This window comes from Sinocyclocheilus grahami, unplaced genomic scaffold (genome assembly GCF_001515645.1).
Source record: "Sinocyclocheilus grahami isolate Dianchi unplaced genomic scaffold, SAMN03320097.WGS_v1.1 scaffold268.1, whole genome shotgun sequence".
In the NCBI taxonomy this organism is placed as follows: Eukaryota; Metazoa; Chordata; class Actinopteri; order Cypriniformes; family Cyprinidae; genus Sinocyclocheilus; species Sinocyclocheilus grahami.
The window spans coordinates 1,134,522-1,151,098 of NW_015505447.1; the positions used below are offsets into that span (position 1 = coordinate 1,134,522).

General features: G+C 39.1%; 1 protein-coding gene across 1 annotated transcript in view; it reads right to left on the reverse strand.

Annotated features, from left to right (window-relative positions):
- Positions 1-13,442: 13,442 nt before the first annotated feature.
- Positions 13,443-16,577, reverse strand: part of LOC107599529 (voltage-dependent calcium channel gamma-4 subunit-like) — an 18,899-nt gene continuing 15,764 nt past the window's right edge. The window contains exons 4-6 of the mRNA XM_016291153.1: positions 15,829-15,912; positions 15,595-15,735; positions 13,443-14,801 (exon numbers count right to left, since the gene is read on the reverse strand). Of these exons, the coding sequence (XP_016146639.1) occupies positions 14,014-14,801; positions 15,595-15,735; positions 15,829-15,912 (1,013 nt within the window). The 3' untranslated portion in view covers positions 13,443-14,013. The remainder of the gene's footprint in view (positions 14,802-15,594; positions 15,736-15,828; positions 15,913-16,577) is intronic.

Genomic DNA, 16,577 nt, shown 5'->3' on the forward strand with positions numbered 1-16,577 from the left:
GAAGACATATGTCTTATATGACAAATATAATATAACAATATTTAAATTTTGTCAAATAAATCTTACATAGTTAAACTTGTATATTTTGGTGGACTTTATATACAGCTCGGGCCATTTAAAGACAGAGGTTCTGGGTACTATCACATTTAACCTTTTATGACGATTGACGTATATAATTAGGGCTGGACGATATGGCCAAAATTTATATCACGATATATTTCTTAATTTCGGTCGATACGATATAATTCCGATATCGATATGAACACTATTAAAAAAGCCTCATAAACACGGCCAAGAACGGCCACAACAGATGTCTGTACCTACAAACTTATGAAAAATTAATTTGCCAACTCTATGAAACCTACTCCTATAAAACTATATAATATTTTAGGAAAAAAATGGCGCAAATAAATAAATGTTCACCTTTTATTGGTATTTAGCCTTCATACAAACAAGAAATAGTGAGCAGAAGATAATTATTTAAGAAACATTAAATATCTTGCAGTTCAAAAACCTTTGACTGGTGATGTAGGCTGATTATTCTTATAGATTGAAAAGTGCATTAACCAGGATAACTAGTATGAAACATGCTCCGAGTTGCTTCAGAAAACAAAAAATAGAGCAACAACAAAAGCATGTTGCTGGAAATGGATTTATTATTGAAAATGCAAACTGCTTGTCTGCCAGCAGGAGCCGCTGTGAGAGCGGTGGAACTAGTGGTTTCTCCAGTAACAGCTGTAAACAAAGCAGCTCCGCTCATGAACGCTACTTTATCAGATAAAAATGCCATCTAAACTATTCTGAAGACAGTCGGTTCCCTTCAGAGATACATTCATATAAAACACCCACGCCGTGTTATGATTTTGAAACGTGCAGTGCTCATGTTTATTCAACGATGTCAAACGCCACAAATGAATCAATGTATGGGAAACTGGTAATGTATATCGAAATATCGGAAATGTGTTTAAAAATCATATCGCCGTTATTGAAAAAAATTATATCGCGATACATTTTGATATTGAATTATTGTCCAGCCCTACGTATAATTGAGGTAAAATTTCAATATTTAATATCTAGGACTATAACTGGAAACAGAAGTCTAACCACTGAAGCAATAGCTACTGTAGTTATGCTGAAATATCATTGTGGTATAAATGTCGTTATTGGCATAATTGGGTTTCCAGACACTGACTTATTGAAATTGTAGGTAACAAAAATTATGCTTAATTTATGCTTTTATATTTATGTTTATGCAGACATTTTCAAGCATTGATCTGGTTTTGACACTAAAGTACATCGAAAAAAAAACATGAATCTTTTCTCTTTCATAATGTGGAAAAGAGCCTTCATATTTCGTAATATATACATATTATAAATATATAAATCCAGGAAAAAACTGCTTGAGATGCATGAGTGAATTTATTCTGTTCCTGGCTGACACTGATAATTTATTAACAGCGGTGCCTTAGACGTTAAGCAACACATGGAATCTGATATTGCATATTTGAAAAACAATATGACCATTCAATTTATTTTCTTTATTTAGTTATTTTTTGAGTAGTGGAAAAAAACTGCAGCATTGTAAATAAATAACAAATAAAGTGATGATTATTTATAGGAATACAAATGTATATGTTTTGGCTGATTTGCAAGAGTATACATACTGAGAAACTGATATTTTGGAAAAAGATATGTTCCGTTTTAACTGCGGAAATAAGTCATTAAATTCACAGACAGAGGGCAATTAAGTCTTTGAAATGCAACATCAGTTACGCAAAGGTGCTTCCAGTTATAATGAAAATCACGTTTTCAGTTTCAGCCGTGGTTTGAGTCTGGCAGCTGACAGTGCCAATGAAAAGACCAGTTGATTCATCTCCGGTTCTGACCAGCCCTCCTCATCTGGAGGTGGTCGCTTGATGACAGCAAGAGACGAACTGAAATCAAAAGCATTAATTAAAAGCCCCAATGTCTGCTGCTGCTGCTCCTGCTGCTTCCCATTGTGAATGCTGACATTGATGCTGATCTAGAATCAGTTATTGAAAGTGTAAGAGGAAAACATCTCATAAAAATGAGGAACTTTCATTGTTGGCTGCCTCTAGTGCATGACAGAAATAGCATTCCTACAGAGTTGGGCTAGGTTAAAGTTACTCGTAGTCAGGCTACAGAAGAATACCATAATTCCTCCGTTCAATTAGGCCTAAGACATCGAGAGTCACGCAGACCTATAACAACCCAGCCACAACACATAATTGCGAATAACATGCCTTACTTTAACACAGAATCGATCACAGAGTCCAACGTTTATATTTTTTCTACGAATCTTTGAGTTAACATGTACTAAACATGAGTGGAATCTGCACCGCAGCGCCCCCACACCTTGATGCTCATGACAAGAATAGCATGTATAGTTATCTTTATTGAAGTGAATTAGGTTTAAATCGCCGTCATGCATGAATGAATTATATTTTTGCAATTTTACACATAATAATCCACAATGATCACATTACACAAAACAAGTCAATTTTTTGAGACCCCCCCCCCCCAAATTTCACAAATCACGTTTTCAGAGGAGCCCATGACTTAAGGGGAGCCGAGCCGAGCTCCCCCTAGCTCCCCCGTAGGTGTATGTATGTATACACACACACATATATATATATTCCCTTCTTCCTTTCATTGCAAAAACACTTTAACGAGCTGTGTTCAACCAAGTCTCTGCTTTTTTCACACAGAACCTCCTCGACAGCTACCAGTCTGGTTTCAGAAGTGGACATTCAACCGAGACTGCCTTGCTCTCAGTTGTTGAAGCCCTAAGACTGGAAAGAGCGGATTCCAAATCTTCAATACTTATCTTGCTGGATCTGTCAGCTGCTTTTGTCCACCAGATCCTCCTGTCAACCCTACTGGCAAAGGGCATCTCAGGAACCACACTCCAGTGGTTTGAGTCTTCTCTCAGATAGGCCCTTCAAGATATTTTGGAGAGGTGCCTCAGGGCTCAGTTCTTGCACCACTTCTCTTCTCTGTCTACATGGCATCACTAGATTCTGTCATTCAGAAACATGGCTTTTCATATCACTATGCTGATGACACTCATCTCTACCTCTCATTCAATCCTGATGATCCGACGATAGCTGCTCACATCTCCGCTTGTCTAACAGACATTTCTTGCTGAATGAAGGACCATCACCATCACCTTCAACTCAAACTTGCCAAGACAGAACTGCTTGTGGTTCCATCAAACCCATCGTTTTATCACAATTTCACCATCCAGTTAGGCACATCAACCATAACTCCTTCAAAAACAGCCAGAAACCTTGGAGTTATGATTGATGATCAGCGGACTTTCTCAGACCACATTGCTAAAAGTGCCCGGTCCTGCAGATTTGCTTTATTCAACATCAAAGAGATCAGGCCCTTTCTTTTCAGAACATGCTTCACAACTCCTTGTTCAAGCTCTTGTTCTGTCCAGGCTGGACTATTGCAATGCTCTCTTGGCAGGTAGAATCGGCTAAAAACACATCTCTTCCATCTTTATTTGACCCTCTAACTCTAGCACTCTCTATTCTTTATATAAAAACTTGCCCCTTTCAGACTTGCACTCTATTTATTTACTATCTGCTTGTTTTCTTTAAAAAAAAAAAAAACTAACACTTGCTTCTCTAATCTTTTTGCATTCTATTGGTTTTCTTTTTATTTATTATACAATTATAATTCTGACTAACACAAGCAAAAAAAGGCCTCTAACACTAGCTTGCGCTATTCTTTTTCGATTCTATCAGTTTTCTTTTTATTTACTATAGGATTTAAAAAAAAAAACCTTGCACCGTAAACTGCATAAAGCTTACGGAGATTTGTTATAGCACTTGCATATCATTGCACTTTTGTTGATTTAGATTGCTTCCATTGTCCTCATTTGTGAGTCGCTTTGGATAAAAGCGTGTGCTATATATATATATATATATATATATATATATATATTGGTCCCCCTTTCGCTGCCAAAACAGCCCCTCAAACTCATTGTTGTGCTCCTCAAACCATTCCTGAAGAGGCCACAGCCACCAGGGAATACCTTTTCCATGAAAGGGTGTACATGGTCTGCAACAATGCTTCGGTAGGTGGTACGTGTCAAAGTAACATCCACGTGTATGGCAGGACCCAAGGTTTCCCAGCAGAACATTGCCCAAAGCTTCACATTGCCTCCACTTGCCTTCTTCCCATAGTGCATCCTTGTGCCATGTGTTCAGGTAAGCGACACACACTCACCCGGCCATCCACGTGATGTAAAAGAAAACGGGATTCATCAGACCAGGCCACCTTCTTCCATTGCTCCGTGGTCCAGTTCTGATGCTCACGTGCCCACTGTTGGCGCTTTCGGTGATGGACAGGGGTCAGCATGGGCACCCTGACTGGTCTGCAGCTATGCAGCCCCATACACAACAAACTGTGATGCATTGGCTACGTTTACATGCACAATATTTGGTTCAATCAGACTGAATTCATTCCGATTGATGAATCTGAATGTAGTGTTTACCTGAACGCTAAATAAAGTGATTGGGTTGATGTGCTTTATATGTCACAAGCTTCAAATCGGAATTGATTTTTTTTTATATGCGCACACTGCACAAATATAGATTTTCCTCACTGTTTGCACATAATAACCACTGTGCCGTGCTGCTCATATTTCTCATGCAGTAAAAATGCCCAAAACCTGTGGATGAAAATCCAAAACAAGGACTGGTGGGAGGTTGTCCTGCTCCACTTCACAGTTGCCGAGTGAAAGGAGAGTTTTATAAATGACAGGACACACATTTATACAACACTTTATTCAAAAGGAAGAGCCGTTAGTTCCGCGCGTCATACGTCATTACGCTATTTCTGCATCATTGCACATGCACAGTCCTTTCAGTTTCGGGGTTCAGTCCGATCAAGTGTTTAAATGCACTCAATCGTATTAGAAAAGGAATAAACCACCCCCTTCAATCTGATCGAAATTTCATTCCAATCAAGCTCAATCAGATCAATTAAGATGTTTACATGAAGGCTTTTCAGTCCGATTGAGCCGCCAATCCGATTACAAACGGATTATTTGGTTGCATATAAACGTAGCAACGGTGTATTCTGACACCTTTCCATCAGAACCAGCATTAACTTCCTGAGCAATTTGAGCTACAGTAGCTCATCTGTTGGATCGGACCACACAATGCCAGCCTTCGCTCCCCACATACATCAATGAGCCTTGACCACCCATGACCCTGTCACCGGTTCACCACTGTTCCTTCCTTGGACCACTTTTGATAGATACTGACCACTAGAGACTGGGAACACCCCACAAGAGCTGCAGTTTTGGAGATGCTCTGACCCAGTCATCTAGATATCACAATTTGGCCCTTGTCAAACTCGCTCAAATCCTTACGCTTGCCCACTTTTCCTGCTTCTAACACATCAACTTTGAGGACAAAATGTTCACTTGCTGCCTAATATATCCCACCCACTAACAGGTGCCGTGATGAAGAGATAATAATCAGCGTTATTTACTTCACCTCTCTCAGGTGTACTTTTTTAGTTTTATAATTTTTGACTTCAAAAATCTTACTATACGCTTGCATTTTAACAAATCAAACCTTTTTGTTTCGCTTTTTTGTCTGACAATGAAAATCGCACATTTTTGTATTCAAATATTTTAATTTTGTGCATATTATATTAGTCTGCAAACATGAGGATCAATATAGGTAAATGTCATTAATTCAAACTGACTTTATTGGTAAAACCAGAAGACAAGCAGTGAAGCAGGGGAGTGATTGTTCAGAACACGATAGTTCAACAAACTTGGTAATAACGGTCTTAACTTTCCTTGTATTGAAGGTGAGGAGGGATCCTCGGAGTTGTGATTGATGATCAGTTAAGCTTCACGGACCATATTGCTACAACGGCCCGGTTCAGCAGATTTGCCTTATACAACATTAGGAAGATTAGACCCTTCCTATCAGAGCAGGCCACACAACTCCTTGTCCAAGCTCTCGTTCTCTCCAGACTGGACTATTGTAATGCTCTCTTGGCGGGCCTACTGGCACGTACTATCAAGCCTCAGCAACTGATCCAGAATGCAGCAGCAAGAGTGATCTTCAACGAGCCGAAGAAAGCCCAAGTCACACCTCTCTTCATCAGTTTGCACTGGCTGCCAATAGCCGCTCGCATCAAACTCAAGGTACTGATGTTTCCCTACAAGACAACCACTGGCACTTTACCAATATACCTACACTTGCTAGTTGAGACTTGTGCCCTCCAGAAGCTTGCGTTTTGCAAGTGAACGATGCCTTGTGGTGCCATCCCAAAGAGGCACAAAAATCACTCACTGACGTTTTCCTGTACTGTTCCCAGCTGGTGGAACAACCTGCCTCAATTTGAGCAGCCATTTGAGCAGTCTTCAGCCATTTTCAAAAAAATGTCTAAAGACATATTTTTCGTCAGCACCTGACCAATTAATACTAGCACTTACCTATTCTATTCACTCTAATTTATAAAAACAACACCACCACCTTGTTAAGTGTACTGTGCTAGACTAAATGAGACTTGTCAAAGCACTTGTATACTGTTGCTCTCTTGTTGGTCTGATTGCTTCTATTGTTCTCTTTATTTGTAAGTCACTTTAGATAAAAGCTCCTGCTAAATGATTAAACGTAATCTAAATGGAATCAGCACCAGATCACAGAAAATGGAAACCGATAATAACTGAGAGAGAGACAGGACACACATTTATACAACACTTTATTCAAAAGGAAGAGCCGTTAGTTCCGCGCGTCATACGTCATTACGCTATTTCTGCATCATTGCACATGCACAGTCCTTTCAGTTTCGGGGTTCAGTCCGATCAAGTGTTTAAATGCACTCAATCGTATTAGAAAAGGAATAAACCACCCCCTTCAATCTGATCGAAATTTCATTCCAATCAAGCTCAATCAGATCAATTAAGATGTTTACATGAAGGCTTTTCAGTCCGATTGAGCCGCCAATCCGATTACAAACGGATTATTTGGTTGCATATAAACGTAGCAACGGTGTATTCTGACACCTTTCCATCAGAACCAGCATTAACTTCCTGAGCAATTTGAGCTACAGTAGCTCATCTGTTGGATCGGACCACACAATGCCAGCCTTCGCTCCCCACATACATCAATGAGCCTTGACCACCCATGACCCTGTCACCGGTTCACCACTGTTCCTTCCTTGGACCACTTTTGATAGATACTGACCACTAGAGACTGGGAACACCCCACAAGAGCTGCAGTTTTGGAGATGCTCTGACCCAGTCATCTAGATATCACAATTTGGCCCTTGTCAAACTCGCTCAAATCCTTACGCTTGCCCACTTTTCCTGCTTCTAACACATCAACTTTGAGGACAAAATGTTCACTTGCTGCCTAATATATCCCACCCACTAACAGGTGCCGTGATGAAGAGATAATAATCAGCGTTATTTACTTCACCTCTCTCAGGTGTACTTTTTTAGTTTTATAATTTTTGACTTCAAAAATCTTACTATACGCTTGCATTTTAACAAATCAAACCTTTTTGTTTCGCTTTTTTGTCTGACAATGAAAATCGCACATTTTTGTATTCAAATATTTTAATTTTGTGCATATTATATTAGTCTGCAAACATGAGGATCAATATAGGTAAATGTCATTAATTCAAACTGACTTTATTGGTAAAACCAGAAGACAAGCAGTGAAGCAGGGGAGTGATTGTTCAGAACACGATAGTTCAACAAACTTGGTAATAACGGTCTTAACTTTCCTTGTATTGAAGGTGAGGAGGGATCCTCGGAGTTGTGATTGATGATCAGTTAAGCTTCACGGACCATATTGCTACAACGGCCCGGTTCAGCAGATTTGCCTTATACAACATTAGGAAGATTAGACCCTTCCTATCAGAGCAGGCCACACAACTCCTTGTCCAAGCTCTCGTTCTCTCCAGACTGGACTATTGTAATGCTCTCTTGGCGGGCCTACTGGCACGTACTATCAAGCCTCAGCAACTGATCCAGAATGCAGCAGCAAGAGTGATCTTCAACGAGCCGAAGAAAGCCCAAGTCACACCTCTCTTCATCAGTTTGCACTGGCTGCCAATAGCCGCTCGCATCAAACTCAAGGTACTGATGTTTCCCTACAAGACAACCACTGGCACTTTACCAATATACCTACACTTGCTAGTTGAGACTTGTGCCCTCCAGAAGCTTGCGTTTTGCAAGTGAACGATGCCTTGTGGTGCCATCCCAAAGAGGCACAAAAATCACTCACTGACGTTTTCCTGTACTGTTCCCAGCTGGTGGAACAACCTGCCTCAATTTGAGCAGCCATTTGAGCAGTCTTCAGCCATTTTCAAAAAAATGTCTAAAGACATATTTTTCGTCAGCACCTGACCAATTAATACTAGCACTTACCTATTCTATTCACTCTAATTTATAAAAACAACACCACCACCTTGTTAAGTGTACTGTGCTAGACTAAATGAGACTTGTCAAAGCACTTGTATACTGTTGCTCTCTTGTTGGTCTGATTGCTTCTATTGTTCTCTTTATTTGTAAGTCACTTTAGATAAAAGCTCCTGCTAAATGATTAAACGTAATCTAAATGGAATCAGCACCAGATCACAGAAAATGGAAACCGATAATAACTGAGAGAGAGATTTGTAGCAGGTAAATAGCATGGGTAGGTAGTCAGATAAGTTGACGCACAGTAGTGGACAACAAAGGTTAGTAAGTATCTCAATGTAGGAAGACTTAGTCACAAACCACATTGGTGAAAGCAGTCCTATGCAAAGAGGAGACCAGACAATGGCTGCGTCCGAAAGCTCTTAAATGCTGCCTTTGGAGGCAGCATTCCAAAGCAGGAAGGCATCAAGGCACGTCCGAATCCAAATTCTGCTTTACTTACGGTCTCCGGAGGTACCTTCTTCTGATCGAATTTTGAAGGCAGCATAGATGTATCCTTCGCTGCCTTTGATATCCCACAATCCTGTGCGTTCCATTCCGTGACGGTTGAGCTAAAAAAAAATAAAGATGGCATCTGAAAGTTGCGTTTGGTGGCCAGTTTGTGTAAATGTATATTTCTGACTAACTTTTTGCACTTTTGGTGTTATTTCTAGCAAGAAATATTAAATATTCGTTTAGTTATCACAAATACTCATTCTATTTTGTTGCAGATCATTAAACCGTTAAGCTGCCTCAGAAGCCTGTCCGAAATCAGTTTCATGAGGTGCCTTCGTGCAAACACGCTGCCTGCAAAGTCATTGCCTCATAAGGCAGCGAGGCAGCAAGTCAGCTGCCTAAGTTTTCGGATGCAGCTAGTATGTGTGTCTTTGGTGCTGGCGTTTAAAGGCCAACTGATGAGGCTAATGGCAGACAGGTGTGGTGATTGTGGAACGTGAGCCAGGAGGGATTCTGGGAAATGTAGTGCACAGAAGTGACAGTCATAATGACTGGTGAGGTGACCGGCAAGTGACTGATGATCCTAGTGATCCTGACAATTATATATCATATTATATTATATATTATATTATATTATATTATATTGGTGTATTATATATATATATATCCTCTCGGGTGTAATTTTGTAGTTGTATGATTTTTGACTTCAAAGGTCTTACTGTGCACATGCATTTTAACAAATGCTTAAAAAACAAAGTGTGATATTAATGTATATTCATAAATAAAGAGTGGTGTGTATGCATTGATTCTTATCCTAAACTTTTTTTTGTCTGACTGAATGAAAATTGCACATTTTTGTATTCAAATATTTAAATTTTGTGCTATTAGGCCTATATTATATTATATTGCTGTATTATATATATCTCTCAGGTGTAGTTTTTTACAGTGGTGTAATGTAACAAAGTAATAATAGTTAGTTACAGTACTTAAATATTTTTGAGGAGAATCTGTACTTTACTAGAGTTAACTTCTACCAAAGTCATTTTCTGGTAAGATATCTATACTTTTACTTAAGTGAGGCTTTCAAGTACTTTCTCCACCACTTTTAGTTGTATAATTTTACTTAATGAGCCGAAACTTACTATAGTGTACACATGCATTTTAACAAATGCATTAAAAACAAAGTGTGACATGAATGCTTTATTCATAAAAAAAGAGTGGTGCAAATATTTGTATGCATTGATTCTTTTCCTAAACCGTTTTTTGTCTGCTGTCGATCTCTCCTACATTAGTGCACTTGTACATGTGCAGTCTACACATGCACTTCAGTATTTGTCAGATATGTGAAATGACATCCATCCCGAAGCCGAGATTCTATTGCCTATTTCCATCTGTTTCGGATGTTTGGCATGCTCTCTTGATATGCGTTACTGTGTGTGCCAATCATCGAGTGATAGATTCTTCTCCTGACTTGGACTGCTGCAAATTTGTTATAAAGAATAAAACATCAACCACCTTCCTCTCATACCTCGTTTCTTTATATCACTGTCACACAGAAACACATGTCATTTTCTTTTTTGACCTCCTTCCAGATTTCCATCTCCCTGTTCATCCCACTCATCTAATTTCCTCCCTTCTGTTTCCTCTAAATTTAGAGCATGGCCAATCGCACTCCAGAGGACGTAAGCAACACAAACATGGATTAGAAGTGTGGTTTCTCTCTTTTGCAAAGCCACCCAAACCTCTCGTAAAATAGTGACCATCAGTATAAACTAATTTTATTTACACTTACACACTGACTGACACCAGTATGTTATACTTAAGTTCAGCTTTGGTTACATATCAGGTGTCTTTACCTTCAGTGTGACCTAGATAAATCTGCAGGCCACATAGTAACTGAATATTCTGATGAGTTACAGCTTGTTTATGTCTGGCCTATCTTTAAACTCTGCCCTTGTTGGTTTGACCTCTGAAAACTCTGCTTTTACAGTTCACACACCTTCAGCCTGCTAATGATCGCTAACGGTATTCCAACACATGGGATACCTGATCCTAAAGACCCCAAGAAAATGCTTGACAAGTGTTGTTTTCTTGCAATGACGTACTTCTTTAAATAGCTAGTAGCCTCTTGTTTACAGTATGACACTGTCATGAATCATTATTTGCTACTTGCTAATGCTAGTCAAAAACAGGTATTAGAAGGAAGGACATTTAATTCTAAAGAATATATTATTGGATATAAATTGTAAACATTTATGATGCAGGAATAAACCCCAAATGACCAACTACTTCCACCCAGATTCTGAAGAATGTATACAATGGAGACTTTACTATCCCATGAGGCCATGGGAGAGGAGTTGTAAATAGACCGCAGGGATATGACATATTTTTGTAGGCCAAACACAGAAATAGTTAGCATTTTAGCACTTCTGGTTCCACGTCCTGAAGTCAATAGTTTTTTTTTTAAACAGGTTTCTGGTTATTTTCACATTTAATCTATGACATTAAATACGTCAGTAATAAAATCAGTGATTTTTTAAGCTTTTATGTGTCTTAAAAAAGGAGATTGCTTGCAAGTGGCTAAATGGGACTACAGAGGTTATCAGGGACATTAAACGTCATCATGCTGAATAGGTAAACAAATCTATTCACTAGTCCGCTTTTACAGCCTCAATGTGTTGTATAATTGGCTCTTGCAAACTAGGGGGGGACCGGGGGCAATTGTAAAAAATTTTACATTTTCCTTCATAACTCACAGACTACTTGAAATACACTAGTCAAAAAAACAAATATAGGTGCACTAATTAATAATACAATTGATATATTTTCACTAATAAGGACAAGACTATAATATTAAATTAAATGCATTAAGCCAGAGTGTTACAATTGCCTCCTTGGTGGGGGCGATTGTAACAGTGTTTGGGGGCAATTGTAACACTGAAAAATAAGTCATATTAACCCACTGTATCTCAAATAATAATACCTCAAAGTAATCACTTTACTGCTGTAGTATCTAATAATGTTACTTAAGATTTATTTATTTACTTATTTATTTTTTGTATATGGTTCAAATAATTTTAGATGTCAGGCATCATATGCATTAAAAAAGCAAAAGTCTATTTCTATTTTTGCAGAAGACTAGGCAACTAATGAAATATGAAATGTGCTGTGATTGGTTAGCTGGGCCAGTGTGTGTTGTGATTAGTTAGCTGGGCCAGTGTGTGTTGTGATTGGCAGCACTCAGCGCCTGGTCGGGAAATATCATGCCCCTTACAATAGCCGCCTGCGAGCTTCAGTGTAAATATTGCGTCAATATCAAATCAATTTGAGCGCAATTTAAACCCGGATGATTGTAACCACTCTAAGTTCATCTGTCTTGGGAAAGCTAGCGTGTCTCAGACATAGTGATAACACTCGTTACCTTCTCTAGTGCAGATCGACCAGGTCTCATTCCATTCGTCGATATTTGTGATATCACAAATCCTGGAAATTATGCGTTGTAGTCCGAACGAGTCGTTCATTGTAGTTTTTGAAAAGCGATTTCAGTTAAATAAAATATCTCCTTTTGAAGTGAACTTTGAGCTTTTTAACTTTGCAGATCTTTTTTATGCTCAAACAGCAACATTACAGACTAACTAAGGTTGAAAAAAGTGAAAAAGCATAATAGGACCCCTTTAAAAGACAGCTGGCTATGTAGGTGCCCCTTAAGGGATCTCACAGGTGGTGATTACCAGGTGGTGTACAGCCATCCTCTTGGATACACATTATGCACTTCCCATAGTTGTTGACTGGAAAATGACTTAATTACAGGATAAATGTCTGTTTTTCGTGTAATAATATGTGTGTATAAAGTGTGGTGTATCAAATCCCTCTCTAGTCTTATGGGTCTTGATGATGACACTCACTTTGACCCTCGTCTGTCACACCAAATCCATCCACATGAGCACATAACTGCGATGCACACAAAGCCAAAAGGCACAGCATTATGAATATATCATATATCATATATTAGATATGAATCATGCATACAAAGTTACAAATAAACATGAAAATAATATGCTGCAGTCAAAACTGCTAACAGTATGCACATAGATCTGTTTTACACATTCATAGAATATATCATATTTTATTTTACCCAAAAAGTTTTTTCCACACACACGCACACACAATTATATATATTTATATTTATATTCATAATATACTATATATTTAATAGATTTTTTTGTCTTTTCTGGTGAGGTTTTTTAGGTATATGTATTGCTCCCCTGGAATGAATGCCTTTCACTTCTGTATTCTGTCTTCCAGTCTCTAAAGCAGTTCATTATAATTATTATCCCATCATAACAATATTAAGACTGTTAATATGATAAATAAATCAAATATTTTTATATGAAGACTTAACTACTTGTACACTTACGGTTACAATGAAAAATTCCACAGATCTAGATATTAACAATCTTTGTAAAAACCAAAAAAAATTTATAATAATAATAATAATAATAATAATAGTTGTCCCACTCCCGCAGAATTAACACATGCTTGACACTGAATGACATCGTGAAATATAGTGTCAACATGTGCAAGAAAAAAAATCCCAGTTTGAGTTCATCAATCGAAAGGAAATAAATTAAAATCGATAACTGTGCAAAAACAAAATACCTTGATAAAAATTAATAATGTATAAGTTAACCCAGCAATGACAATTAGCATAATAAAAAAACAAACAAACAACAACTCTATTGGAATGCTAAATAAGGTGCAGGCATAACCTGATGATAAAGCACTGGAATTGAAAGAGCTTGAAGAACCGAAAGATCACCATCACACACATCAAGTATTTCAACATGAATCAATAAGAAGTGCGGATGGAATTCTGTTACTCAAGTCACCATGTTCAAAAATGAGGAAAAAAGAGGATGTATTGCCTTCTTATTCACTTCTTTGTCATCTTGCAAGCGGACCTTGTTTTGTTTCTCAGCCCTTTCTTGCTTTTTTTCCCTTCTCCCGTTTCCCCCCTTCCCGCTTTACTTCCAATTCATGTAATCACTTGTTTTCCCCGTCACTCTCTTCCCTCCCCCTTCAGCTTTTCGTTACACAGGTGTTGTTCTCCTGTTGAGAGTGTTAGTGTTTGAACTGTCTCCTTTACCAAGTCGATCCAAGGTACCCAGCCCTCGATCCCTCTCCATGGTGGCGGAGGAGCCGGCGGACAGTGACGGCTGCTGGGGGCCGGAGGAAGATGAGGTATTGAGGGTGGCGTTGGTCGATGCAGCCAGGTTCGACTTGGACAGAGAAGGCAGCGTTCCCGTCATGACCGCTCCTCCGCCGCCCTCCTTTGTCGGAAAGTAATTGTGCATCTGGTAGAGTGTGGCACGGTCGACTGTACCATACATGGGCGGCTTACCTTCCCTGCCTAGCGTGTACATGGATATATCCCCCATCCCTCCTCCGGAATGCGTATGCGGATTGGGAAGCGTGGCTACTGAAAAGGGTGGTGGGCCGGCGGCCAGGGGCGGGCCGAAGTTCTTGGGAGCGATGGTGGAGGTGGGGGACTGCTCGCGGGAGCGGGTCGGCTCCGCTGTGGAGCGTGAGCTGGAGCGTGAGGAGCGCCGGCGGAAGCGATATCCCGGCAGGCGTAACACAGCCGAGGTCGTGCTGCGAAAGAGGTCAGTGCGCGAACGGCAGCGCAGTTCTTTGTTGCGCTCGATGTAAATGTTGACGGCCAGCACACCTACCACTTCCGCCAGGATGAACGACAGGCCGCCGAAGTAGAAGGACCACCCGTAGGAGTAGTGCCACTTCTTGTCCTCATCCTTTTTGGGAGAGATGTCACTGAGCGCCGCCGAGATGTATACAATGACACCTATGATGTTGCTCAGGCCTGGATCAGTTCAAAACAAAAATGTTTGTTTGTTTGTTTGTTTGTTTAGGTCAGGGGTAGGCAAGTTTGGTCCTAGAGAGCCGCAGTCCTGCAGAGTTCAGCTCCAACCCTGAAAAATAAAACTCACCTGCCTATAGCCTTAGTAATCCTGAAGACATTGATTAGCTTGTTCAGGTGTGTTTGATTAGGGTTGGAGCTGAACTCTGCAGGACTGTGGCTCTCTAGGACCGAACTTGTCTACCCCTGGTTTAGGTCAACAGTTTTATTTTTAATACAAAGCAAGGATTCAAACACTCTGGGGTGAATTCACTAAGAATGAATGAAGCACCCGCTGATGCCATAGTTCTAAATTCTGTTTAATAAATCTAACTCTAACCATACCAGCCAAATATTAATTACACCAGACTAACAGCACTGATTGAATAATGCGCTATAATAAACCTAGTTTGCATAGAAATGATGTGTGATTGTTCTGAAAAGATTCATTTTAGTTTTATTTTAAAATGTTGTAATTTTGTTGTGCTATTGCCATTTTTTGGCTTTAGATTTATTTAGCTTTAATTTATTTTTATTTCATTTAGTTTGAGTAATTTTAGCACTTTTTCATTTCAACCATGGCAACATTTTCATCATCAAAGTTTTTGTTAACAATAACAATACTAATATGCTGGATTTTAGATAGGTACTGAAATACGGCACACAAAAGCACCAAAAAAAAAAAGTTTAGTGAATTCACCCCATCACAAATGACTGTAAATTAGGATCCTACATGTGTCATAACGAGAAATGTTACCTGCCACTACAAACAAAATGCCTGCTCCCAAAATGATGTGTCTTTTGGTCTTGTAGAACCGACTAGAAGCCACACACACTCCACCTAGCAGCAATAATATGGCACTGAGGATAGGAAATATACTGGAGGCCCTGACTACACCTGAGAAGAAAAAATAAAACAAACCCCAATATTTATAATGCAAAAATCAGTTATAGTCCATAAAACATGCACAAATCAACACTCCTGACTCACGTAAAAGGTACTCTGCAGCATCCTGGTCATAATCAGCATCATCTGGGAAATGATTAATCTGGGAACACACCCCTCTCTTTAATCCTAAAGAGAATCAGAGAGAGAGAATCTTTCAAAAGTGTCACCATATTTTCTGGTTTCTGAAAAACTAAATAAAGTAGCACTTAGCATCGGTGATGCAACACTTGTATGGCCGACTTGTCTGAGTTCAGCCTGCAACATTTCAGTCTGCCCTAATCATTTCCTCTCTTATTTGTCAATTTCCCTATAAATAAAACTGACAAAGGGCTAAAAGAAAAAAAAGGTGTTTGAATGGGGTTCAGTCAAACAGTGGCTGAGGTTTTTTGTTGAAAATGGATTCAGAGTAGATATCAATGGCTGGGAGTCACCCCAGGTCAAAGGTATCATGCAGTGCTCTCCCGTGTGATATAAACCATTCACTTTAGACAACATGTTGGTGCACTGCATATGCCCAGAGTCTCCCAGTGCTTGCTGTTTTTATTTCATGCCGCAGGATGGCGAACAAGCCTTTTTCATTTTTGTGTGCCAAGAATCTTGAGGAATTCTGTATGAAACCATTTTTTAAATGAAAAAAATGGTTTTCTTTATTTTTGCTTTTGCAGAAATGTTCTAGTTTCTAAGGATGACTAAGAAGGCATTAACGTTAATATGAATCTGTTTTTCCTCCACTCCACTCCAATCCACTAAAATATATATATATATATATATATATATATATATATATATAT